General features: G+C 40.7%; 1 protein-coding gene across 1 annotated transcript; it reads left to right on the top strand.

The window, feature by feature from the left end:
- The first annotated feature begins 10,439 nt into the window (after positions 1-10,439).
- Positions 10,440-24,588, top strand: CNIH1 (cornichon family AMPA receptor auxiliary protein 1). Its single transcript, XM_034993375.1, has 5 exons — positions 10,440-10,654; positions 15,749-15,817; positions 19,941-20,053; positions 21,281-21,424; positions 23,677-24,588. Exons 1-5 carry the CDS (start codon positions 10,574-10,576, stop codon positions 23,702-23,704), a joined length of 435 nt encoding a protein of 144 aa, XP_034849266.1. The 5' UTR covers positions 10,440-10,573; the 3' UTR covers positions 23,705-24,588.
- The last annotated feature ends 1,967 nt before the right edge of the window (positions 24,589-26,555 follow it).

The raw sequence follows: 26,555 nt of genomic DNA on the forward strand, positions 1-26,555 counted from the left end.
TTCCTTATGATTTTCTTAATATTTTCTTTTTATCTAGTTTATTGTAAGAATATGGTATATGATACATATATATCATATATGTTAATTAACTGTTTATGTTACTGGTAAGACTTCTGGTTAACAGTAGGCTATTATTTAAGTTTTTGGGGGAGCCAAAAGTTATTCGTGGATTTTCTGCTGTGCAGGGGGTCTAACCTCCACGTTGTTCAAGGGTCAACTCTATATTTGTGTATCAAATCATCATGTTGTACACCTTAATCTTACATGTTTTATATCAATAATATGTCAATAAAACGGGAAAAAAACATTTTAATATATATTAGTTTCATTTCAATCTATTTCCACATATAGAAGACAATTGTATATGGTATGTATCCAATTTCATGAGTAACATAATATGTACATTCTTTATTTAAAAAAAACTATTCATAAATGTAGCTTCATAATATTTTTCTGAGTGCTTATATCATGGTTTACTCAATAATTCTCTTGTTGTTGGGTATTTTGGTTGTTTCCAAAATTACTGCTAAAGATATTTTTGTGCAAAAGAATTTTTCCATGCTTTGGATTATTTTTAAGAGGGTTATTATACTGAACTGGACTGCCAGCAGGTACGGACAAGGGAACCATGCCAACAATGAATACTTTTATTTATTTAAAATACTGCCTAATTTGATTTAAAAGTGGTTATCTTTATTTTTTTTTTTAAAGATTTTATTTATTTATTTGAGAGGGAGAATGAGAGAGAGAGAGCACATGAGAGGGGGGAGGGTCAGAGGGAGAAGCAGGCTCCCTGCCGAGCAGGGAACCCGATGCGGGACTCCATCCAGGGACTCCAGGATCATGACCTGAGCCGAAGGCAGTCGCTTAACCAACTGAGCCACCCAGGCGCCCCGGTTATCTTTATTTTTAAATTTGCTTTTCCTTGATTACTAGAGAGACCTTAATATTTTCTCATATATTTTTTATTTTTTATTTTTTTTTATTTTTAAAGATTTTATTTATTTATTTGACAGAGAGAGTCACAGCGAGAGAGGGAACACAAGCAGGGGGAGTGGCAGAGGGAGAAGCAGGCTTCCTGCAGAGGAGGGAGCCCGATGTGGGGCTCGATCCCAGGACCCTGGGATCATGACCTGAGCCGAATGCAGACACTTAATGACTGAGCCACCCAGGCGCCCCTTTTCTCATGTATTTTGTTAATCACATACAACTGTATATTTTGTGATCCTATCTTTTGTCCATTTATCAGCTGGTTTTTTGGAATTGATTTTAGTGAGTTTTCAATATACTTATTAATCCTTTGTCTTTTTTTTTTTTGCTGGGAATATTTGTTTCCTCATTTATTTATTGTCTTAAAATTTGTATTTATTTATTTGTAATGTTGAATCGTTGATTGGGTGGGGTTGTGTGTGTGTGTGTGTGTGTGTGTGTGATGTAACTCACTGCTTTTTAGTTTAAAAAGTTTCATTTAAAAAGATACCCATGGGGGCGCCTGGGTGGCTCAGTCGTTAAGCGTCTGCCTTCGGCTCAGGTCATGATCCCAGTGTTCTGGGATCGAGCCCCGTATCGAGCCCCGCATCGGGCTCCCTGCTTGGCGGGAAGCTTGCTTCTCCTTCTCCCACTCCCCCTGCTTGTGTTCCCTCTCTCGCTCTCTCTCTCTCTGTCAAATAAATAAATAAAATCTTAAAAAAAAAGACACCCATGCCCAGAGATTTGACAACCCTATGTGTTCTTTTATCATTTTATGGTTAACCTTGGATTGACCTAATTGTATAATATAAAGAGAGAATTTAAATTATTAAACATACTTCAACAAAGCTTTTAACATATCTAAAATATTTTTTCCCAATAATTTGGGATGTTTCCTTTAGAAAGTGTTCAATTCTTATATAGAATTTGGTCTTTTTCTGAAATAATTGTTCTACTACATTGTTAATGCTTGTTGATTTTTGTGCCTCAATCATATTTAGAATTATTGCAGGTTTATAAGATGTTTTCAAATCTCAATAAGGCTAATTTCTTTTCATCGTTCTTTATTTTCACATATTTACTTGGCATTTTCATGTATTTATTGTTTAAGGTGAACTTTAAAATAATTTAGTTCCAAATCACATTGGGATGTTGATTACAATCATGCTAATATAAATTAATTTGGGGGAAAATGACATTTTTAAAACTTCTATCAAGGAAAATCTTTTAGTTACATCTCCTATATTTCTCAGTAAGGTGGTTCAATTTTTTCCATATTGGTACCACACATTTCTTGTTGAAATTTCTGTGGATTCATTTTCATCCGTCTCTAGTCGTGGGATTGGCTCGTGATAGAGATGATAGATGATGAGAGTACTCAGGATAATGAAGAACCTGGCCCAGGGAAGGCCGAACAGCTGAGCCTCACTGAACTTGGACTATGGCCTGGGAACTAGAAGCACCTTGCTTCAGCGACACAGACTGAATTTTCTGGTTTTCATCTCAGATGCAGAAGTTTGTTGATCCTCCACACCAAGGGTAATAAAGCACCTCCCTGCCTCATTCCACTGCTCCTGTGGTTGAACCACCTGGCCATGTACTCTGCTAATGTCATCTCAATTTCACTGCTTTGACTTGCTCAAAACCATGGCCCATGTTAGCCCCTCCTGCCTCATAAGCACTCTCACATTATCAATGCAGATTCAGTTCCCTTTACCTCCCTGAGGGCCTGGGGGGCTATCGTAGCTCGTGGCTACCCCAGCGTCCTGCACCGTCCCCGTCAGCTTCCCGCAACCCTGCCCACACGGGGCCAACAGGCCAGGACGCTGTACCTGCCTCAGGCCTGGCCCGGCTACGATGTAGCCCAGCTTCCGAAGGTGAGAATCCATGTAATGTTGGAGGTGAGAGGTGGAACCTCATGACTGTTCTACTAGGCTGCGGCCCTCTCTGAGAAAGAGAAATGGAGTGCATCCAAAAGAACTGGAGGGAAATAGGTTCTTTAAAAATTAGGAACTTTTTACTTCAAAAAATTATAAAATGTTTCTAATACAAAAATGTGTAAAGGTTTTTAAAGTGTACAATTTTTTTTATTTTTATTTTTTTTAAAGATTTTATTTATTTATTTGACAGAGAGAGACACAGCAAGAGAGGGAACACAAGCAGGGGGAGTGGGAGAGGGAGAAGCAGGCTTCCCACTGAGCAGGGAGCCCGATGTGGGACTCGATCCCAGGACCCTGGGATCATGACCTGAGCCGAAGGCAGACGCTTAACGACTGAGCCACCCAGGCGCCCTAAAGTGTACAATTTTAAGATTAACCACAAAAGAGTATAAAATTCAAAGATTAACAAATGAAAAAAACATACCCGCACACTCATTACCTGGCCTAATTCCCACACGTAGAAGAAGCCTTGAGACTGGTGCGCGGTGCTTGCTGAATAGCACCTCCATAACATGAGGATTTGCTATGTAATGTCTGCAAAAGTTGGCTCTTTTTTTCATGTTTTCTGAGCCGTGGCATGCTAGACTCCCAGTGTCAGGTTCTGTATTATCTTACAGAGGATTGATGAGGTGGCTTAGGAAGACATGAAGAGTAGATGCGGTAGCAAGCAAGCAGTGCCCATCTGGACTGTTGATACTGCGGTTTGAATACTTTCCCGTTCTTGTTTAGGAAAAGAAGCAGTGCCTGTGGTGGGGGCGGGGGGAGCGGTTCCTTGACTTTTGCTTAGGCACGGTTTTGATCTACTCCTAACTTGTGTTATTTATGGTTTTGCCTCACTCTGAGATTCCACGTACTCCTGGGTTCTGCTTACTGCCTTCTCTTTAGTGGCTCCCCACTTGAGGCCTTGCCCACTGTTGCCGAGGGTCTGTATGTATCTCCTGTTCAGAGACAAAGAATCTGGGGCGCCTGGGTGGCTCAGTTGGTTAAGCGACTGCCTTCGGCTCAGGTCATGATCCTGGAGTCCCGGGATCGAGTCCCGCATCGGGCTCCCTGCTCGGCGGGGAGTCTGCTTCTCCCTCTGACCCTCCCCCCTCTCATGCTCTCTGTCTCTCATTCTCTCTCTCGCAAATAAATAAATAAAATCTTAAAAAAAAAAAAAAAGAATCTGTGGGGTCTGCTTGAGGATGTTGTCCTGCTGAGCTACAGCGTTGCCCTGGGGGCTGTCTCCTCCGTAGCTAGCTCCTCTCCTTTCCAGTCTGTTCTGCCGACAAACTTCCATAAACCCATGCAACTTGAGCACAGCTCTGTTTCTTGTCACCCCAGTGAGACTGAATAACCCACTCACGGATCAAATGGGCAGAATCTCCAATAAAGGAAATTTGAGAAGAGTATGTTCCATAGAGAGAATGAAGTACAGAGGACGTTCAGATTACAACTTCAAGTAATCCAACGTGCAAAGCTCTCAAAGAGAAGGTTAAACACCCACGCTGGTGCTTAAAAGGTGGCTAAATAATGTCTTGAAATAATTGTTGGTGTTTTTCTTTTGTATTCCCTTCTTCCTCCACACTGTGAAAGTGGCGAGGCCCTTTAGGCTTCCTTGCTTGAGGATTTTTGCTGGCAGGACGGGGAGAAGAAACCATTTGAGGTCAACAGTTCTCCTTGCCTTTTGTGAAAGTCCTAACTGCACTGAAGAGACTCTGCTGTGTGTCCCAGAGAGGGAGGGTGGTGAGTGAGGGCTGTGGGGTTGGGGAGAAAAAGAGGAGTTAGTGCTTAGTCTCCCAAATTGGAAAGGGATCAGAGGTCTCTGGGTCTTGCAGGCAGTGGCCCCCGGTGCCCTGCTCTGTGGGCCCTGGGGAGGTGGTGACATGGTAGAGAGGATGACCCCAGGGTGCCTGGAGGGACCAGAGCTTCTAGCCTTGGCAACACTTCTAAGAGCTGTCCGTTCTGCTGCCGTGAGGACATACAATTCCAGAACTCTAGGGTGACACTGGATAATACCTGATACATAATCTTTCACGAATTCAGTGGAAGGGGAATTAGAGTCAGAATTAAGTGACTTAAAAACAGTAAAGGGGGCGGCTGGGTGGCTCAGTCAGTTAAGCATCTGCCTTCGGCTCAGGTCATGATCCTGGAGTCCTGGGATCGAGCCCCGAAGCAGGCTCCCTGTTCAGTGGGGGAGTCTGCTTCTCCTTCTCCACCCCCCCCCCACTGCTTGTGCTCTCTCTCTCAAATAAATAACATCTTAAAAATAAATAAAAAACAATAAAGAACAACAACAAAAGAACATAGCACCTTCTCTATGACCCAGCAATTTCACTCCTAAATATTTACCTAAAAGAAATGAAAATATGTGTTCACAAACAAGCCTTGTACAAGAATGTATGCAGCAGATTTATCCATAATAACCCCAAACTGGAAATAACCTAGATGTCCATCAATAGGAGGATGAAACACAGGTTATGATATATTCATGTGATGGAATGTTACAGAGCAATAAAAAGGAGTTAACTTCTAATACAACAACAACAACACGGGCAAATCTCAGAGACATGCTGAAAGAATCCAGATATGAGAATGCATACTGTATGATTTCAATGCTATGGTACTCTGGAAAAGACACATTTAATCTGTAATGACAGACTCAGTGATGGCTTTGGGCTGGGGATTAGGAAGGGGGACAGTGCAACTTTTTGGGGGTACTGTAAATGTTGAACACACTGATTACGGGTGGTTACCTGAGTGTATAATTTTGTCTAAGATCATAGTGCACTTAAAATGAGTACATTTTATTTTTTGTAAATCATACTTTAATAAAGTTGTTTTTAAAAATGAATGAATTATTGATGTATGCAGCAATGTGGAAGAATCTCAAAGAGAAAAGCGCCAAAACATGCTGAACCAAACAAGCAAACACAAAGAATGCATATGCTTCTATTTAGTGAAACTCAAGAACAGGTGAAACTAATCTATGGTATTGGAAAGCAGAATGGGTTGTTGCCTATGGCAGTGAGTCATGAGGGAATTACGTGGGGTGGTGGCAATGTTCTCTGTCTTGCATGGGGGTGGTTATTACATGGACTTACGTGTGTATCGAAGTCCTCATACTCTTAAAATCTGTGTTTTTCACCATCTTTAAATTTTACCTTTATGTGATTTTATGAAAAAAAAAAAAGACACATAAGAACAATAACAATAAAGACATTTTGCATACATGAAATTGTCGAGTGAGTCGTTTCTGTACATTGATTCTTCTTGTAAATGGTTCTGTAACAGGTATTTCCAGGGCAAAGGGCAAGGTGGATGACACAGCCACCCGATACGGAGAAGCCACATCCTAATGGACAGTCCAATGCCCTCTACAGCATGCAGCTGTAACCCGATGTGTTAGAACTGTGTATAGTGAGGGGCGCCTGGGTGGCTCAGACGGTTAAGCGTCTGCCTTCGGCTCAGGTCATGATCCCAGGGTCCTGGGATCCAGCCCCACATCGGGCTTCCTGCTCCGCGGGGAGCCTGCTTCTCTCTCTCCCTCTGCCTGCCGCTCCCCCTGCTTGTGCTCTCTCTCTCACTATCTCTCTCTGTGTGTCAAATGAATAAATAAAATCTTAAAAAAAAAAGAAATGTGTATAGTGAACAAAAAAAAACACCAATAGCCATCAGCTCTGCTCTATACGGAAAGCAATTGGGAGTCAGACCTCACTCTGGAGGGATAGGAGCTGCCTTTTCCCAAAACCTTGGGCTGAGAAGGGCTCCTCCTCTAAGCACATGGCATGGGGACCATGAACCCCGGACAAACCTCGAGTTCCGCCAACAAGAAAGAAGTTGGGTGGCTTTGGGGGCAACCAATACTACCTGCTACACCTCCCATTCTTCCCAGCTCCATAGCTATTCTTTCCAAGGCCCATGTCAATGTCCAGATCCAAGTGCCACACACAACCCCCAGGTGAAATGGCTTTTCCTTCAAATGTGCAAACCTCTTCTGGAAGATGGGGAACTGCTGGCCCACAATTTTCTGTGCTCAGGGTTCTATCCTCTTGGAAGTGCTTCATTACTCAAGGCCAGGGCTCAGATCCTCCCAAAGCGTCATGGGCACCATATGATCTATGTAACTAGGATTACAGATCACCTATTATTCCACATCTGTGGGAGAGCTCAACTTGGTTAAGTGCAAATTCATGATCGTCTAGGAGCTTTCCCTTTTATGTTACCACCATGTCTTTAAGTTTCCTACTTACCGCTCCCCATGGGGGTGTGTGTGCGGTTTATAAGTTTCCTTGGCCATAGAAAGAGGACTGTCTCCCTGGCATGGGCTGGATGGGGTGCTGAGCAGAGTGGCAAACATGACTACCCTTGGATGATGGATGTGTGAAGATGGCCTGCTGCTTTCTGGCAGTTCTCAACAGACACAGTGAAAAAGAAAGCTAAGCTCAGGGGGGAGGCCAGGCTATTCCCTGGAGATTGGCATGGCTGAGCTTGTTAGTGTGGGGGCTTGGAGATATCTTGAGCTCACATTCTCTTAACCACTCAGCACCTCCCCTCCCCCCTTCCCACTACTGGCTTTCTTTATCTAGTCTAGGGGGCTGGAAATTTCTTTCAGGTGTGTATCTGAACTCTTTGGGTCCCATTCTAAGACTGCATGCTTTGTATTTCTAGGTTTTGTTTTCTAATTCTCCAGTGGCTGACCTGTGCCTAGCCTTTTGGGTTGGGGGCATGGGCAGTGTGGGTGGAGTGGGAGCAAACTGATGGAAAAGACAAGCTGAACAAAGGAAATCTGAGTGGGAGAAGGGGGGTGCAGGAGAGAGAGAGAGAAAGAGAACATAAGATTAATATTTCTTTGCAATATCATCCAGCCCCAGCCATATATACAAGTAGAAGTAGGAACTTAATTCAGTATGTACTACAAAATTACTCCCACGAGGTGAAAGGGTTGATGGAACTTCCAAAGAATACTGAGAATTGATTGAATGAGGATGGTATAGATTACTCGCTGCTTGTAAGGGTTCTCCAAAATGTCAAGTAAACCCATTATCTTCCTCACCAACTGCCTTGCCTATAGTTGGTTGATCTAATTAGCCCTTTGCCCTCATTAAAATGGGTGTATTCTTTAACTGATTACAGCGGTGTAATACTGTCTAAAGCAGTGCGAACAGTACTTTCCGCAATGATGGAAATGTTCTATATCTACATTGTTCACCACAGAAGCCACCAGCCACATGAGGCTATTGAGCGTTTGAAATATGGCTAGTATAGCTGAGGAACTGAATTTTTAGTTTTATTTAATTTTATCAATTTAAATTTATTTATTTATTTTAAAGATTTTATTTATTTATTTGACAGTGAGAGACACAGCGAGACAGGGAACACAAGCAAGGGGAGTGGGAGAGGGAGAAGCAGGCTCCCCGCGGAGCAAGGAGCCCGATGCAGGGCTCAATCCCAGGACCCTGGGATCATGACCTGAGCTGAAGGCAGACACTTAACGACTGAGCCATCCAGGTGCCCCTAATTTTATCAATTTAAATTTAAATAGCCATGTGGCTACAGGTCTCCTCTACTAGACAATGCAGGTCTACAATTTACCTATGTGTTCTGGTAAAATACGAAAGGGCTTCATACTGCCCCAGCTTCTGAGCAAATCAGTATTCCACACGATATAGAATGGGTGCTCAATAAACCCTCATTGAAATACCTAAAATGCTACCCTTGAATGAAGTGGAGGGGCTTGGGTTTTATAATATAACAGCAGTTAAGGGTTAAGGGGGGTTGGAGCAGAAAAAATTTCTCTTGCCAAGTCTCTCCAACTCCTCAGGTGAAGTGCGGGATGTCCCTTCCAGAACCAAGGATGTGTTCTTGGGAGGCAATTCCATTTTGCATAGTAAGGTGCTAGACATAGTTACCAGGTAAGGGAAAGCTACATTTCAAGTGAATCAGGAGAGTAGCTTGTTGCTAAAAGGTAGGAGGACCTGGAGGTTCTTGGTGATGAACCATCACTTCCCAAAGTGTAGATGGAATTTATTTATAAGAACCAGGCTGCATCTCATGGTCTGGCTTAGACAATTCCCCGAAAACTTTTCCCTGACACCAGGAAACTGCATCTACCCCTCATTAGATGATGAACTCTCTTGGACAAATATTGCCCCAAATTGTATTTTGCTAAGCTTCTGTGGCCTGTAGGCCTTCCTTTCTCTAACCACTGCATCCAATCAATCAAGTCCTGCTGAGCTTATCTCTCAAATACTATCAAATCTGTTCATTCCTTTCTCTCCTGGTTTTTGTTGCTTTGGTCAGAGCCCAGCTTCTGCTGGGACGATTGCTGAGGGCTCCTTCCTGCTGCTCTTGCACTCCTCTATTCAGGATCATAGTGCACAGTTGGGCAGTTTGCACACTGCACACACAGCCTGCATTCCTATGCCCTAGTGTGGACTTCGTTTATCTGGAGAGAATACCTTTGTGATTTGCACACGGGTGCCATATAACCTTGGTGGTATAGACCTGCACTAAGACAGTAGCCACTAGCTACACGTGGCTACTTACATTTTAATTAATGAAAATAAGCAAAATTTAACGTTCAATTCCATAATCATACTAGCCACATTGAGAGTGCTCAATAGCCACATGTGGCTAGTGGCTACTGTTTTGAACAGTGCAGAAAAAGAAAATTTCCACTATTGCTACAAGTTTTGTTGGACAGCACTGGATAGACTCCACTTCTAAACCCCTCTCTATACAATTTGCTAGGGTGAATGATCTTTAATGCAAATCTAAATATGTCCCTCTCTTGCTTAAGTCCTTCAATGATTTCCACTTCCATCAGCAGCGATCAGTTAGCAGGTGGTGAATCAATTTTGTGGGTCACAACCAACATAAGAACAAAACCGAGCTTGTAAGATACTCTGTGATCTGAACCCCTGCTAACCCCGAACTCTCAAAACTGTTTTGTGCTAGGTTCCGTTAATTTAGAACTGCTGGTGATTTCACCTGAGACACTGAGCTTTTTTCTTCCTTCCTTCCTTCCCTCCTTCCTCCCTCCTTCCCTCCTTCCTTCCTTCCTTCCATCTCTGTGTCTTTGCTCAAGCTGAACCCTCTCTTAGGAGCTCTGGTTCTACCTTCTCTTTGCCTGGACTTCTACTCATCACATAACGCCTCAGTTTAAGAAACAGATACTCCAGGAATCCTGCTCTGAACGCTGCAGAACGGGATGGATGCCCTTCTCTGACCTTTCATCACGAGCCGCAGACTTCCGTTAACAGGGTTATAATACCGTAATGATTTATTTAAGTGTTCGTTTCCGGCACTATACTAAGTTTTTTCAGCGCAAGTACTATGTTTCTCATCTTCGTATCTCAAAGGGGAAGCACAGCGCCTGAAATATACTAGGCACTCATTCAATAACTATTTGTTCAAAAAACGAACGAGGGAAGGAAAGAAAACTAAATCAATCTGCGGCGCGGACACTATAGGCGCGTCGTAGGCTTCAGCCTTCAGAGGGCGCCGGCGCATCTCGGCTGGTGCGCAGGCGCGCAGAGAGGGCGGGCGCCGCGGCGGCGGCGGCTGCAGCGGCGGCGGCGGTCGTGGCTGAGGCCGGGGGAAGTGAATGGTTTTACCCAGAGGGCCCTGCGCCGCCTTTCTCCGCTGGCACCGGCGCCGCTGCCTGCTCCTCCTTCCCGGCCATGGCGTTCACGTTCGCGGCCTTCTGCTACATGCTGGCGCTGCTGCTCACCGCCGCGCTCATCTTCTTCGCCATCTGGCACGTGAGTAGCCGGGGCCGGGGGAAGAAGGGCGAGGAGGCGGCGCAGCTTCTTCTCGCCCCGCGTCTGCGGCCCGGGCGGCGACGGCCCCCGGAGGTGCGCGCGCCGGGGGATGGGGCCGAAGCGGGGCAGGCCGCGCGGCGAGCGCTCTGAGAGCCCTCCGTCTGCGGGCCGGGGGCTGCAGGTCCAGGCTGCGGTGGCCCGATGGATGCGCCCGCTGTGTCCCCTCGCAGGCCGCGCGCGCCGCTACTCCTCCCTGGATGGGTGGGGCGGCCGCGGTCCTGTGGGGCCCTGCGGGACAGCGCTTCGCTGGCGTGGATCTTGGCCGGCCCGGGGCTCGGCATCCCCGCATCCCTGCATCCCCGGGGAGGATGTCAAGGGCGCACGGAGGCATGCTGCGTGCTTAGCGGCAGTGAAGTTTACCGAATTACTATTATTTAATCACATTGTCTTTCTTTTCGGGTTTCCGCGGGAGTATGGCCCAAATGAGATCGTATAGCCTACTTTAGATGAATTTCCAGCTCTATTTTCAGCACTTGTTGGGCGCTCTTCGAGTAGAATGCCCCCCCCTTTTTTTCAGATTGTTTCCTTGTGAACTTTGATGCAGATTGGAGTGATCACTTTGTTGACTGCATCTCTGAACTTTTCCCCTAAATCATACTTTGACCGCCAGAGTTTCTCAAGAGACACTCTTCCTAGCCACCTCTGTATTCAGGGTAGCTGGATTTAATGGAGGTAGTTTTAATTTGACTTCGAAAATGCTCACAAATCTTAAACTTCCCTAGGGCAGTTTTTCTTTCTTTTTTTCTTTTACTCACATCTTGCTGCAGGATAGAAGCACATCCTTACTGGCTACTGTAAGGAACAAGTAAGTTCCTCATGACAGTTCTGCAACAGATTTTTAAGGATTCTTGTTTCTCTAGCACAAAATAAGCAGCCTTCTGAAGTCAGCATTCATTAAAAATGTATCTTATATTTGCTTCTGCCCTCCTCATATTCTTCTAGTGCCTTCTGGAATATCAGTCCTCTTTTGAATGATTGGACATGTTCATTCATGTAAATTTTAAGTCAGGTTTCATCATGCCATTAACAAGGATTTCTTATGGAGCATAGCCTGGCAGAGTGATTTAAATGGCAGCAGTGTCTTGTGTAAAAAAAAAAAAAAAAAAAAAAAATCTCATAAGTAGAATACCACAAATTATTCTCTTTTGATAAAGAGTGTGATAATGTTCATAATTATTTTAGAACCTAACTGCTCTATAGTGGGGAATGCTTAGGTAGGCTGTTCAGTAACTGCTCTCTCAAAATACTTGTCAGTAAGAACCAATAAATTAAGAGCACTTTAGGCTCTTTGGTGGAAGAACAATAAATAAAGATAATCTGGAATGCAAACTAGCTCCACATTTCACTGGTGGAAGTGAAATGTGTGGCTCCCTTCCATTTGTAGAAAACAGATTTAAGTCACTTCCTGCTTGATGGGTAGTTTTTGTTTTTTGAAATGATGAGGATTCTAAGAAAGAAAGCTGTGGAGGGCCTTGTTTACATTTTGAACCAGGTTGTTTGGCTTAAGGAAAATCTGAACTGCATTAAAAATAAAAATGGGTAATTTGGGGCGCCTGGGTGGCTCCGTTGGTGAAGCGTATGCCTTCTGCTCAGGTCATGATCCCAGGGTTCTGGGATCCAGTCCGGAATGGGGCTCCCTGCCCAGGGGGGAGTCTCCTTCTCCCTCTGCCCCTTACTCTGCTTATTCTCTCTCTCTCTCCCTCCCTCTCAAATAAATAAATAAAATCTTAAAAAAAATAAATTAAAAAAATGGGTAACTTAGTTTTAGCGTTGAAATGAGAATGTATCGGGTGAAGTAGGTAATTTTAAGTCCTATTATAGAATTTTTAAAAATTCATTTGTACTCCACAGATTAGTGGCGAGCTTTTATCCTTGGGGATTTCTTCGTAGTTCAGAGGATTATGCATCCTTTGGGAACAAATTGAAAATTCTAAAGTATATAATTTTAATTTTTCTATTAACTACATAACCTTCAGTTTATTTTCTTAGGTAGTTTAAGTATCAGAAGATTCACTTGGAAATTTGAAGTAGAAATTCAAAGAATCCTGTTTACATTAATCGTTTTATGGAGGATATTTTTTGTGCTGTTGGTTACATCTGTCAGTTTAGTACTAATTCATGTGATTGATACTCTGTGGAGAGTAGAGATGGGAGCATAGGTTTGTTTGAACAGAAGTCATTCCCTAAAGCCATGCGTCAAATTTGAATGTATCCTGAATTGCATAGTTTGATACCTTTAGGGATATATCTGTTTTGTTTTTGCACTCTGTTGGAAATTTTGTGAACGTCTTTGTCCAGACGCACAGTCACAAAAGATACAAAAGCCAGTAGGTTAATCTTTTCAGAAGAGTTTGAAAACTCCAGCTTATAACATTTCAAACAGAAGCTCATGCAGTAACATACTCATTAAAAGATCCCTTGAAATCACCTGAAGAAAATGTCCAGTCAAAAGAGTTAGTTTTAAAACATAAGTTTTATACTCGCTATTAAATTGGATCTTGTTATAGGCAAGTAATTTAATTTGCAACGACAGTCCTTATTTTGAACTTTATTACTAAGATGCATTGGGGATATATCACACAGCAAATGCCAGGTATTTGATTAATAATATCCATTAAGTAATCAGAAATTAGTATCTTCTAGTTGTATGTTTATATTTTTAACTTTTTTTTTTTTAAAGATTTTATTTACTTATTTGACAGAGAGAAATACACCGAGAGAGGGAACACAAGCAGGGGGAGTGGGAGAGGGAGAAGCAGGCTTCCCGCTGAGCAGGGAGCCCGATGCGGGCTCGTTCCCAGGATCCTGGGATCATGACCTGAGCCGAAGGCAGATGCTTAACCAACTGAGCCACCCAGGCGCCCTATTTTTAACATTTATATGTGTTAGGTTTCATTAGCAAAGGCAATGCCTATTGGTGAGTTCTGTATTCTTTTTAAGCTAGGCTTTCATTCACTAAATATTGATTGAACATTTAAGTATGAGCCAGGGACATAGCAGTGAGCACAGCAAAAATCTTTGCTGTCATGGAGTTTACATCTTAATGTCGAATGATTTTCTTCTATTCCTGTTTTAGTTAGAATTTTTATTTGGTCTGGTTGGTTGATTTTGTAAAATTCTAGAAATTAAAAAAAAAGAACAACCCATCTTTTTATGAAGTGAGGAACTTTAACAGGGAAATAAACCAGCATAGTAAAAGCTAGAAAGATAGAACTCCACTGATTACCGGTAATATTTTTTTTTTTTAAGATTTTATTTATTTATTTGATAGAGTGAGAGAGCACAAGCAGGGGGAACAGTAGAGGGAGAGGGAGAAGCAGGTTCCCCGCCAAGCAGAGAGCCCGATGCGGGGCTCGATCCCAGGACCCTGGGATCATGACCTGAGCTGAAGGCAGACGCTTAACCATCTGAGCCACCCAGGTGCCCCGATTACCGGTAATACTGAGTAACACGGTCTCACATACAAAGATACTACTCCTAACCCACCAGAGGAAAGGCACATTGAGTTCTCTTATCTCCTGGATGACCAGTGACAGCAACTAAAATAACTCTCCTATAAACTTGGTGCCTTTGGCTTCTTATTTTGACATCTGACTTAATACCACAGAGTGGGGTGTTGCCCTTGTTTTGATTTTTAGTACATTTTGACTTTGAAGTTCTGTGTTAAGTGACCCTAAGTGTTACAGCCACATTTCTCCAGAGTGTAGACAGAAACATTCTTGTCATATATTTCCTAAGTGGATGAGATCTTTCTCCCCTTATCACATTTATAACTGTTTGACTCCTCATACCGTGAGAAGCTGGTCTTACCTGGGTTACTCTTCTTCAGTTTTGTTTGGTGACCTCATGAAACCACCCACAAGTGTAGGGCTATGCATAGGACACAAAAGGAGGTTAGACTGATCACTTTTATCGGGGCCTTGAACAGGGCTGCTCTTGCTTACCTGATGCCTTTAGGTGCATTAGATGAAGATGCCTCGGGCGCCTGGGTGGCTCAGTTGGTTAAGCGACTGGCTCAGGTCATGATCCTGGAGTCCCGGGATCGAGTCCTACATCGGGCTCCCTGCTCAGCAGGGAGTCTGCTTCTCCCTCTGACCCTCCTCCCTCTCATGCTCTCTGTCTCTCATTCTCTCTCTCGCAAAAAAAAAAAAAAAAGAACAAGATGCCTCTTGGGGCAGAAGAATCAGAAAAATCCTCCCTCCTACACAGATGTGGCCCCTCAGTGCAGAGCCTGGTGTAGAGTCCATGGCAGGGTGCTTGGCAGCAGGAGCACAGCCTGGCTTTGAGCTTCCACCTTGGCCTTTTGTCCCACGCAGGAAGGGTGCTACTCTATGTGGAGGTCCTGGCCGTGAAGTTTAATAGTCATTTGGTGTTCCTCTATGCTGAGGCCATTTCTTGTATTTCCCTATTGAAGCAGGACTTTGAAATGTATGTGTTTGGGCACAATGGGAACAAACTGAAGTGCATGAGTCCATCTCTATTGTCCCACTGAATCGTGTGCCAGGGGCAGGGCATGCACAGATGATTAAAAATACCTCACCGTGAGGGGCACACAAGCCTGTACACAGATACCCCAGTGTGAGAAATGCCCTGTTGGTAGCACTGTAAAGCCCTGTGCTCTGTGGCTACTAGACAGGTAGGCAATCATTTCTGCCCCAGGCAGTCAGGGAAACCTACAGAGAGGAGTTGACGTAGGAAGAGGGTTTTTAGGGTGAAAAGTTTTGATAGATAGAAAAGATCATTTCAAGAAGAGAAAATGACTTGAACAGAGGCACTGAAAAATTGAAAACTGAAGATATTTATCACAGTGATACCAGCTCATTTAAATGACATTAGTATAAACATGTTCTCAGTTCTTTAAATCTGATTCTGGTGATTTATTAGTACATAGTGAATTTACTATAAATGGGTACATGCAGTATTGGTATACTTTTGCTTTTGTTTTATTAGCTTTATTCAATTGTCATTTGATGATGGGGCAGGTTTGTTGCTGCTTTTTATTAAAGGTCCTAACTGATTTTAATTTTATTTTAGATTATAGCATTTGATGAACTGAAGACTGATTACAAGAATCCTATAGACCAGTGTAATACCCTGAATCCTGTAAGTTATAATATAGGATTTTTCTTTAGATTTTTAAACTGTTTTTGCTTTTAACTTATTTTGAAAATGGCCAATATTCTCAGTAGCATGATATATTTGTACTTTTTGAAGTAGGCAGAATTTACAAAAATATTCTTTTTCCTGCTTGACTATTCTGACTATTATTAATCTGCCAGTGATCTTGTCAGCTGTCATACTAACATTCTTCCAATCTGCTTTTTACATTGTCGGCCAAAGACAGTTGAAAAGGTCAAAAAGATTAAAAGAGTCAAAATTGCATTAAAGGTGTGTACTGCTTTTTAGTTTAATGTTTTAATGCTACATTCATTTCATGGGGAGGGTTAGGGCATTTGTATTTGTAAAATGTTCTGTTCGGTGTCCTCGTTCATGTGCCTGTTGAGGTTTATGATTTCATGAAATTTCGCATTTTATGCAAATGTTTGCTTGCTGGCCCAGTCAAGTAGGGAAAGCTGTTAAATGCTTATGCATTTTTAAAAATGTTAGAGCCATAGGCGCTTCTATATTAAATTATTTGGAGCAGTGTTTGAAAGTTAGTTAACATAAAATGACTTTAATAGATGGTAAGAAGATTCTTCTGTTGTGACTTATTGGGAGGTAGTCTGGAAGTGGAGTCTTCAGTACCATGTCTGCTTTTATCTTTGGTTATGTCTATTCTGGAATTAATTATTCACTCTTTCAGCTGATGTTTATTCAGAACCTTCTCGATGATAGCTCTTTCCTTAGGTTCTGGAATCTTGCACTGGTGCAGACCTTTGGACTCACGCTGCCAGAATTTTGTGGATAACAATTTGTATACAAATGTCTACATAGTTATTTCTAATATATATCCACTCTAAATTTCTAAGACAGACTTGTCTTACACTAAGTTCTGAGCTCGGATGGATTTAGTTATAATGTGGCTCCATTGTGCTTAGGGGATTTCACCCTTAAACAATGATTGGAGTGGACTGGTTTTTATAAGAGATGCATTATAGAAGTTTCTGGACTTTTTTGAGGAGAAGGGAGTGTGGCATGTGTTTCATATTAGAACCGGAAGGGTTGCAGATAAATGAAGTCAAAAATATATATATATTTTTGACTTCATTTAGTTTACTCATTTAGGAAGATTCTCCTTTCGTCTGTAGGTTTGATTTTGCCTAATTGGTCAGAAGCTGAAAGGTTTGTAAGAAAGCAGTGGGTATGTCTCCAAACAATACAATACAATAATTCATCTTTAAAAATTACTTAAGATGAGAACTTGTGTAGGCTTTAGTTGTGTAAAACTGTAAGGCACTAGCACGCCAGAGGGATTTTATTTGGAAAAGGGTCTATAAAGCGCGTTTGCTACTTTATCATTGTTTCCTCGATAAAAATGAGCGATGGGATAGATTTCTAGTTTGTCTTCAAAGAACTGCTACAGTGAGACTTGATGTAGGTACAATTAAAAGTATTAACTTACTAGCTGTTTCTCTGCTCTTACGAAACAAAATAGGTGACGAATCTGCTTTCTTGTTGGAAAGTAATACTGTTGATTGTAAAATATCTTAACCTACCGTTGAAACTAATTGTTACCAAGAGATTAAGAAACCGAAATTTCTTTTTTTGACAGTTGTTCATTAATAGTATTCTATCTTCTTTGGCTTTTCATTACTTCAAATAACCAAATGAGGATGAGGATGATAAGAGCTGAAATCAGATGAGGGCTTTTCTGGGCACCAGGCTCTGTGCTAAGCATCTTTACTTGGGCTTTTTCATTCAGTGCTCATGACCTGCCTAAAGGGTAGGTATATTGATATTCTCATGAATAGGAGAATAGGCTGAGGCTTAGCAAGGTTGAAGCACTTTACCAACAAGGTCACATAGCTAAGGTAGAACCAGCATTTGAACCCAGACAGCTGGATTTTTACACTCAAGCTTTGGTATTTCCCTAATTTACCGTAAATTTAAGAGGGACTAATTTCATTTTTACATTTAATGTGTGATTTCTGACTCTTCTTCATGGAAGGAAATTCTCACTTAAAAAAGACATGTGCTTGGGACCTCCTAATGCTGCATAGATTGGAAGGAAGTTTTATATCAGCACGTGTTGCGTTTGGATAGGGTGCCGATAATTGGCTTACTAGCAGTGCATCTGACAGTTTTCCCTATTTAAAATTTGTTTTGACAATTCTGCCAAAGTATGGGGGAAGACAAATATTATTTTTTAAAATGTGAACCTTAACTAGAGAATATTATGATTTGCATGTTAAGTACTATCATTTCAGCCATATTTGCATGAGGAATTTTTTTGGCTACTAGCTTTTGTGTAAACATTGGTTCCTAAATGGAATTAATTTTTGTGCCACTTACGGGGAAATTTCACCATTAAACAATGATTGGAGTGGACTGGTTTTTATAAGAGATGCATTATAAAAGTTTCTGGACTTTTTTGAGGAGAAGGGAGTGTGGCATGTGTTTCATATTAGAACCGGAAGGGTTGCAGATTATCTGTAGTCTCACTCTTACTAAAGCATATTGTTTAAGAACAGTAGGTATTGTGCTTTCAAAGTCATTTTCTCCCCATATCTCAGTCTGGAAGTGTAGGATGAAAACGTGGATGATGATTTATATTGTTAGATATCACTTTGCTTTAGAGAGCTGAAATAGACTTACACTGTAAGGAAAAATCCTGTAATTTAAACTAGCATTATAAACAGCTCTAGTGGAACTCCTAATACAATATCTATTTTTCTTGGTTTGTCCTGGTTGCAGTCCTTGTGTTTCAAGGACTTCCTGTGGACATTTTCTTGTTTTCTTGCAGATGTTTGATTTTGATCTTAATTAAATGGTGTGGCTTAATGGTTTGTGCTATTTACAAGTTTATATACATATGCAGAGTTTATCTTTTGTTATTTATTATATTGCTTAAGTTTGTAGAAGATACTGGTTAGTCATGTAGATTAGTTGGTTTTACTGGGATTTCATTTAAAATATTCATTAAAAAAACTTTGCTTTACAGCTTTGAAATGGAAAAAGTGATTTGGGAGTATTAGAAAGTGGGCTTGAATATGTAGTACAATTGTTATTTCTACAGCAATGGTTTTCTCTCAGGAGTGATCTGATGATACTGAGGATTCATATAATTTTACTTTGATCTGATGCAGACATTTGAGAAGCTGGCTTTGCATCTGTGACTTGTAGGAAGTTATTTAGCTGAAACTTGCAATGAAAAGTTTGGGACTTTCATTTAACAGTCATTAGGCTGAAGTCTTTAGGATGAAAAAGATAATTAAAGCATGAACTCTTGGTCATCTTATAAAAAGCATTTTGCTTCAAATAATTTTTCTCATTTAGTACCACCTACAGTCAAAAAAATCATTTTGTTTTTGAGTTCTGAGCTTCTCCTGGTCTGCTGTGTCTGTGTAGTTCATTGGAAAGCAGGCTTAAAGAAACAGGAAGGCCATGTAAGAATCAGAGCTCAGGAACCGGGAAAATTCCAATTTTATGGTTCAGAACTGTCTTTTCCCTCCTACATTGCAGAATGCACATCGTTTGCATCTGTGTTCTTTCCCCCCTGACTGTGCTGAGATTATTGGCTTTTGGCTTTCCATTGAAAAATTACTTTTGTGGTAATGTGATGTGTGTTTGCTAAATATTGTTTATATAGCATTCCCAGTTTCTGTTAAAAGCTTTAAAACACTAATGTGTGAAGTTTCTAAACGGGAGTTTTGTTTTTGTGGATTTTTTTTATATCATGTTGCATGTGATCAGATACCTTATTTTTGTATTTTTATCATTACTGAATGGTGGAAAGAAAAAGTATTCCAAGCGATCAGCAAATAACTGAACCGTCTGGGTGGTAACTTTATATATTTTAACCTGTTACTGTAAGAATTTGAGTTTTAAATTTTAAGTTCTATTTATTCTTTTAGAGCAAGCTATATCATCTGGTCAGTTTGCTTGTAATTCTGCTTTTGGTAAAAAGTTAAATACGGAAACAGACCTCAGTAGCATCGTTTGTGCCCAATTCTAAGAAAACAGTAACTTTTTTTCATTATGGAAACTTGGTTGCCACCTGCTTTCCAAATTAGCATTTGACTTACTGCCAAGGCATTTTGCTAACTGGCTTGTATCTTTCTTCCAGCTTGTACTTCCAGAGTACCTCATCCATGCTTTCTTCTGTGTCATGTTTCTTTGTGCAGCCGAGTGGCTTACACTGGGTCTCAATATGCCCCTCTTGGCATATCATATTTGGAGGTAATATTTAGATATATTTCTAATACTTTTCCTAATTATATTTTAATTATACTATGGTTGATACAGTTATCTTGCATGCTAGTCACCTAAATGAAAACTGAAAATTGGTTGGCATGTATTTTAAAAATCAAGTAGATGAACAAATCACTGCTTCCGTACCTTTTAGGGCGCTTACTTTGTTACTCTTTAAAAGTGTTTTTCAAAAAGTGAGGTTTAATTTACATACAATAATGTGCATAAGTCTGAAGCCCCATCCCTGTCAGTTACCCCTGCACCTCCCTGGGACAGCAGTGACCTCTTCTGTCAACTTGGATTAGTTTTGCCCATGTTTGAACTTCACATAAATCAAAATGTACAGTGTATCTAACTTCTTTCTCCATGTTTATTTTATGATTTTAAATTTGGTTGTTTATAAAATATATTCATATTTCATAACTTTTAAAAGTTATGTCTGATCTATATAATAGAGTTAGAGGTGGTTTTTTTTTTTAAATAGGAATGTTAAAATCCTCATTGCTCTTTTTTTTTTTTTTTTTAAAGATTTTATTTATTTATTTGACAGAGAGAGACAGCTAGAGAGGGAACACAAGCAGGGGGAGTGGGAGAGGGAGAAGCAGGCTTCCCGCGGAGCAGGGAGCCTATGAGGAGCTCAGTCCCAGGACCATGGGATCCTGACCTGAGCTGAAGGCAGACTCTTAACGACTGAGCCACCCAGGCGCCCCTCCTCACTGCTCTTGATTTTAGGAAATATACTTAAGTGTTTAGGTGTCAAGTGGTATGACATCTGTAACTGAGTCTGAATTGTTTTGTAAAAAATGCGTGTTTGGAGCTAAAACAAAAAAGAGAAGGGTAAAGCTGTGTGGTTAATGTGAGCATTTGGAATATTTTGGTGAAGTGTTCTTGCACCCTTCCGTAAGCCTAAAATTATGTTAAAAAGTTAAAAGAAAATCGTACTTCCTTTTTACAGTTATTTTTCTTTTTCTTGTATTTATGAAGTTGTTGGGGAGACCAGATAGGACTTGTTTAACTGTCCTGGTCTCATATAGGAGCTCTTGTTTTGAAATTAAGATGATAAGAGGAAAGAACTCCACCCTAGAACTAAAATCACGCTTCCCTGTGTGGACCACCTCTCATTGCAACAAATGTTACTTGGGAAGAAAACCCCTCCTTCCTGTCTCAAAGGTTGTCTTCCTTTTTGGAGTGGCTAATCGACTGTGTTTATTACAGGTATATGAGTAGACCAGTGATGAGCGGACCAGGACTCTATGACCCTACGACCATCATGAATGCAGACATTTTAGCGTATTGTCAGAAAGAAGGCTGGTGCAAATTAGCTTTTTATCTTCTAGCATTTTTTTACTACCTATACGGGTAAGTTTAAAAAATAAAATGAATATGTGGTTTCATTTTCCTTCTGAAGAAGTTTGTAGGCATTATGGTCTTAACACCTTAAAGTCCACTTGAAGAATAACTCAGTGTCTCGAATGGTGGTGACCGGTGACGGCGCTGTGCACGCGGCAAACGCTCGCACACTGAACAGGAATAAACTGGCACTTGTCAGAGGCAGCCGGCTGCTGTGCAGTCGGCGGCAGAAGGTTTGGGCAGGGGTGCTGCTTCCTAAGCTTTCGGACACAGTGCGTCAGTGAAGGATAATCCTCATTCTCCATGGCAAAGTGATGGCCTTGAGAGGATTGCAAAAAAGTGTGAGTTTGCAAAAAACCGTTTGCTTGGCTTCACTGTCTGTCTTGAGATGGTGTTTAATTTTTTGTCATTTTTGACAAACTGTATGCTCTACCCTTTATTCTCTGGCTTGCTTGACCTGAATGGAATGAATGAAAGAAACAGATCTGTCCTATATGATGGTGCAGTTATCGATTCTTCTGCCTTTGTACCCTGATGGACTCCTATCATTCCTCCAGGTCAGGGTTTCTCAACCTCAGCACTGTTGACATTTTGGGCTGGATAAATCTTTGTTGTGGGGGCTCGCCTGTGCATTGTGGGATGTGGAGCAGTGTCCCTGGCCTCCACCCAGTAGACACCAGCAGCACCTCCTCTCCCCCAGTCACCAAAACTAAAAATGTCTTTGGATGGTGCTGAATGCCCCCTGTGGAGCAAAAACCAGCCCTGGTTGAGAACCACCACCCTAGGTGTCCTGTAGATTCTCATTAAAATGAGAAAAGGACCCTCGCAAGTGTGGAATTATATTTCTTTAAGCTACATAAATACACTTTCTCATCTTTTGTTGACATATATTCAACCAGAGAAGACATCCCACCTGATTTTCAAACAATGAAGAAGATTGGCTGTATAAGATGGAATTGTGATCATTCAGCTTCTTTCTATTCCCCTCTCCTTTTTGTTACTTGAAAACTTGCTAAGTATTAGATGGTAGGTTTATATTCTTATTTCTCTTTGTATCATATAAGTTTCTATTATGGAAGACGATGAAGTGCTAGACCGAAATTTATGAAAAAGGTATGTTTATGCTTTTAGAGGTTATAATTGTGAAAATGAGTATCCTTTAGTGCATTTACAGGTGCTCATTTATGAAACAGAAATAATGAATAAGTCCTGAAAAGTGAAATGCCAGGTGTCATTTTCATTTCCTGCTAACTTTCATTTTTTCAGTTTCTTTAACAAATGTCTGGAACAGTGCTGGCATATAGCAGGCACTTCAGATGTATTTGTGGAGGGGCGCCTGGGGGGCTCAGTCGGTTACGTGGCTGACTCTTGATCTCAGCTCAGGTCTCGATCTCAGGGTCATGAGTTCAAGCCCCACATTGGGCTCCATGCTAGTGTGGAGCCTACTTAATTAAAAAAAAAAAAAAAGACATACTTGTTGAAAGAAAGACATGAATCATTGAATAAATGATAAAATTGGAGATGTAAAGTTGTGGGAAAATGTTCACCAGGAGATGGTGGCACTAGGTCATTTCATTTCTGCTTTGAATTGTTTATTGAGTTTGCACAACCCTTTGTTTTGTATTTCCATTTAGAGATCTGTGCTTTTGAACCATGCCTTTCCCACATCACTCTGGTAGAATTGCCCTGAATTAAATGGTTATTGTTTTTATTTTGCTCATTTGTGCCCTTTTTCAACCCGTTGCAGTTGTCTAGAGCCTTTTTCTATTGGGGAAGTTTCTTAATTGACCATTCCCATCTGTAAAATGGGGATAATAATGGTACCCACCTCCTAGGACTGCTTGGAGGATTCAGCGAGGTCATATACATAGAAGATCTAGTGGAGGGCCTGGCATGAAGTGAGCCCTCCGGAGATGCTCGCTGCTATTATTAGACAACTCCAGGACAGTGCACTGTTTGGATTGCTTCTCTAAGCTCTGATCCCTTATTAAGCTTTCAGCTGTGCTGTTCTACTTGTTAAAATTGGAAAAGAAATAGGGAATAACCACAGCACATGCACTGAGCCAAGCAAGTCCTACCTTAGGTAGAAGTCCATAAATGCAAATTGAGATCGTACCGTGAACTGGTCATTGGTCTTTTCATTCTCTGTGGTGGCATGATACCATAAACCAGTTTGCTATGTAAAGCAGTCTCAACTTTTTGGTGCATTTAGTTTTTATAGTTAGGAATGTTTGAATTAATAGGCTTTTTCTTCTTTTCAGCATGATCTATGTTTTGGTGAGCTCTTAGAACAACACACAGAAGAATTGGTCCAAAGTGCATGCAAAAAGCCACCAAATGGAGGGATTCTATCCAGCAAGATCCTGTTTCCAAGAGTAGCCTATGGAATCTGATCAGTTACTTTAAAAAATGACTCCTTATTTTTTAAATGTTTCCACATTTTTTGCTTGTGGAAAGACTGTTTTCATATGTTATACTTGGATAAAGAATTTAAATGGAATTACGTATAAATTAATATAAAATGATTACCTCTGGTGTTGACAGGTTTGAACTTGCACTCCTTAAGGAACAGCCATAATCCCTTGAATGATTGCATTAATTATTGACTATCCTTAGTCCATTGGAAGCTTTTGTTATATATAGGAACTTGTAGGGCTCATTTTGGTTTTATTGAAATGCCATCTAATTATAAATTAGCTGTAGATATCAGGTGCTTCTGATGAACTGAAAATATATATCTGACTTGTGGGAAACTTCATGGGTTTCCTCATTTATCATGTGTGTGATTATATATGGACAAAATAAGAAGAGTGGGATTTTTTTCCCTCCAACTTGAATATTATCCCTGTATATTGCATGAATGAGAGACTTCCCATATTTCCATCAGAGTAATATACTTGCTTTAATTCTTAAGCATAAGTGAACATGATATAAAAATATATGCTGATTTACTTGTGAAGAATGCATTTAAAGCTATTTTAAATGTGTTTTAATTTGTAAGATATCACTTATAAAGAAACTGGTTATTATACTTAACTGTTCTAATCTGGTGGTAAAGGTATTCTTAAGAATTTGCAAGTACTTTAGATTTTCAAAACTGAATGAGAGAGAACATTGTATAACCGTCCTGCTGTTCCTTTAGTGCAATACAATAAAACTCTGAAATTAACTTATTTTCAGTGCATTGTTTTAAAGACTACAAATAGCTATTTCTTACACTTGCTTAATACATAATGAAGACATATTACTGTCAATTTCAAAAAAAAAATAGTAGAGTATGACATTGTATGTGCGTGTTTGTAGTTGTTTTTTTTTTTTTTTTTTAAATACCATGTCTGCATCTAAAAAGGAATATTTTTAAATGGCTAAGCACATTACCCTCTGTTGTCACTTGACAGGATTCATAAACATCGATGGCACAGCATCATCATTTCTCTTAACCAATTTAAAAAATTATTGTGGCATTTAAAATGTTAAAAAAAATTGTTTTTCCTTTTTGAAACAGCAGGTTTCAAGGAAAAATGACTTGTTAAATTTGAGTTTTTGCTGCTGCTTGTAAGGTAGGTAAATTATGGCTTGCATGTTTTGGGAAGAATTCTTGTGCTTTATTTGGAATGAAGTAGTTAAGGCAATTGAAAATAGTGTAAGTGATTCAGAAGTTTCTTAAAAGATCAAAGAGAGAAAACCAATACCTAGGAATTCCACATAATGCTCAAGGGAGTTTATGGATGAGTTTGTGGAGCTCCTGCTCTAAGAGCTCCTTGAATTAGATGCTGTTGAATTCTCGGCTAGTGAGAAAATGCCTCCCCACCTTTGGGAGAGTAGCTGTTAACATCTTGGGATTGAGTAACAGGGTGAGTGTGCTGAAGAAGAGGATGTAGAACCAGAAGAGTGAGGAGAGCCAGACCATTTCATGAGAGAAGCTTTAAAGACCTTACATTTTATGGTCTGGAGGACACCTCGAGGGATCTGTCTGTTGGGTCAGTTCATGCAGAAAATTATTTATTGACCAGTTGCTAGGCACTGAAGATTCGTGCTCAGAGTTTGAGCAGCCATTCAGTTTCTAATCCACCTAATAATGTCAGCACCCACTCCTCATTTTTCTTTCTGGTTCACAAGTACTTTTGATCATCACAGACCTTGCCAAGTCCAGATAGGTTTCTTGGGCTGTTCCTTTAGCATTCCTGTCAAAGTATTTTCACAAGCCTTTGCTGTCTCTTAGCAAGCACTACTTTCTTTTATAAGTTTTAACACATCTTCTTTTAATAATGTATTCCAGAATATTCTCAAAATTCTGCAGGGTTTACCGGCTGCAATTTGTGGAAGCCACCTTCTTATGCTTCAGAAATTAAATATGTAGTCCTTAGCTGATTCCTCGAAGGTGACTGACTGACTGCCAGTGAGCTTTACCCATCTCAGTGGTAGGTTGTTGGTTCCCAGGCATGAAAGCGATTAAAAGATTGAGTACCTGGAAGCTCTCACAATATCTACCCATCTTTACCTTTTCTGGTATTTTAGGAACTTAAATCACTTGCTAGGAGAAAGCAGAAACAAGGTACTTGCATTAGGCAGTATCCTACTGGCTCTTTTCCTTGCTCAGAATCTAATTTGTGGCCCCCGTTTATCTGGTTTGGGCAGCCCTCACGTTCTGTTATTTCTGCAGCCCAGCTGCGGCATAGTTAGCCTGGGTTCCTAATCCATCCAGCTTTACCACCCTGCTCCCTGTGCAGTGACAGCTGTTTACTTAGGTATTTTTTTTTCCTTGTTACAATTACTTCTGCTATTATGTGCTTTGTTTTATCTTGAGTAGTTTTCCAGCTTCCAGAAACCATTAATATACCACACTGTGGTTTGTATCTATACTGACAACTCTTTGTTGCTATGGTACTACAGATTCTCCTGAATTAAAAATCTTATATAATAAATGTAGTCTATTTAGCAGTTATTCTATGGAGTAATAATAGTATATCATGGAATATGTCTCTTTAGTACTAAGGAGGTGTAGAGGTAGAAGCCTATTAATGACGTTTGATGATTTTCACAATGCTTAACTGGTATTGTCCAGTTGCCCCATGGTTGAGGAGAGTTGGGTGGGTCCCAGGCGATGGACAAAGTGCTAATTTGTTTGAAGTCTGAATTA

This window comes from Mirounga leonina, unplaced genomic scaffold, assembly GCF_011800145.1.
Source record: "Mirounga leonina isolate KUSES-001 unplaced genomic scaffold, KU_Mleo_1.0 Mir_82, whole genome shotgun sequence".
In the NCBI taxonomy this organism is placed as follows: domain Eukaryota; kingdom Metazoa; phylum Chordata; class Mammalia; order Carnivora; family Phocidae; genus Mirounga; species Mirounga leonina.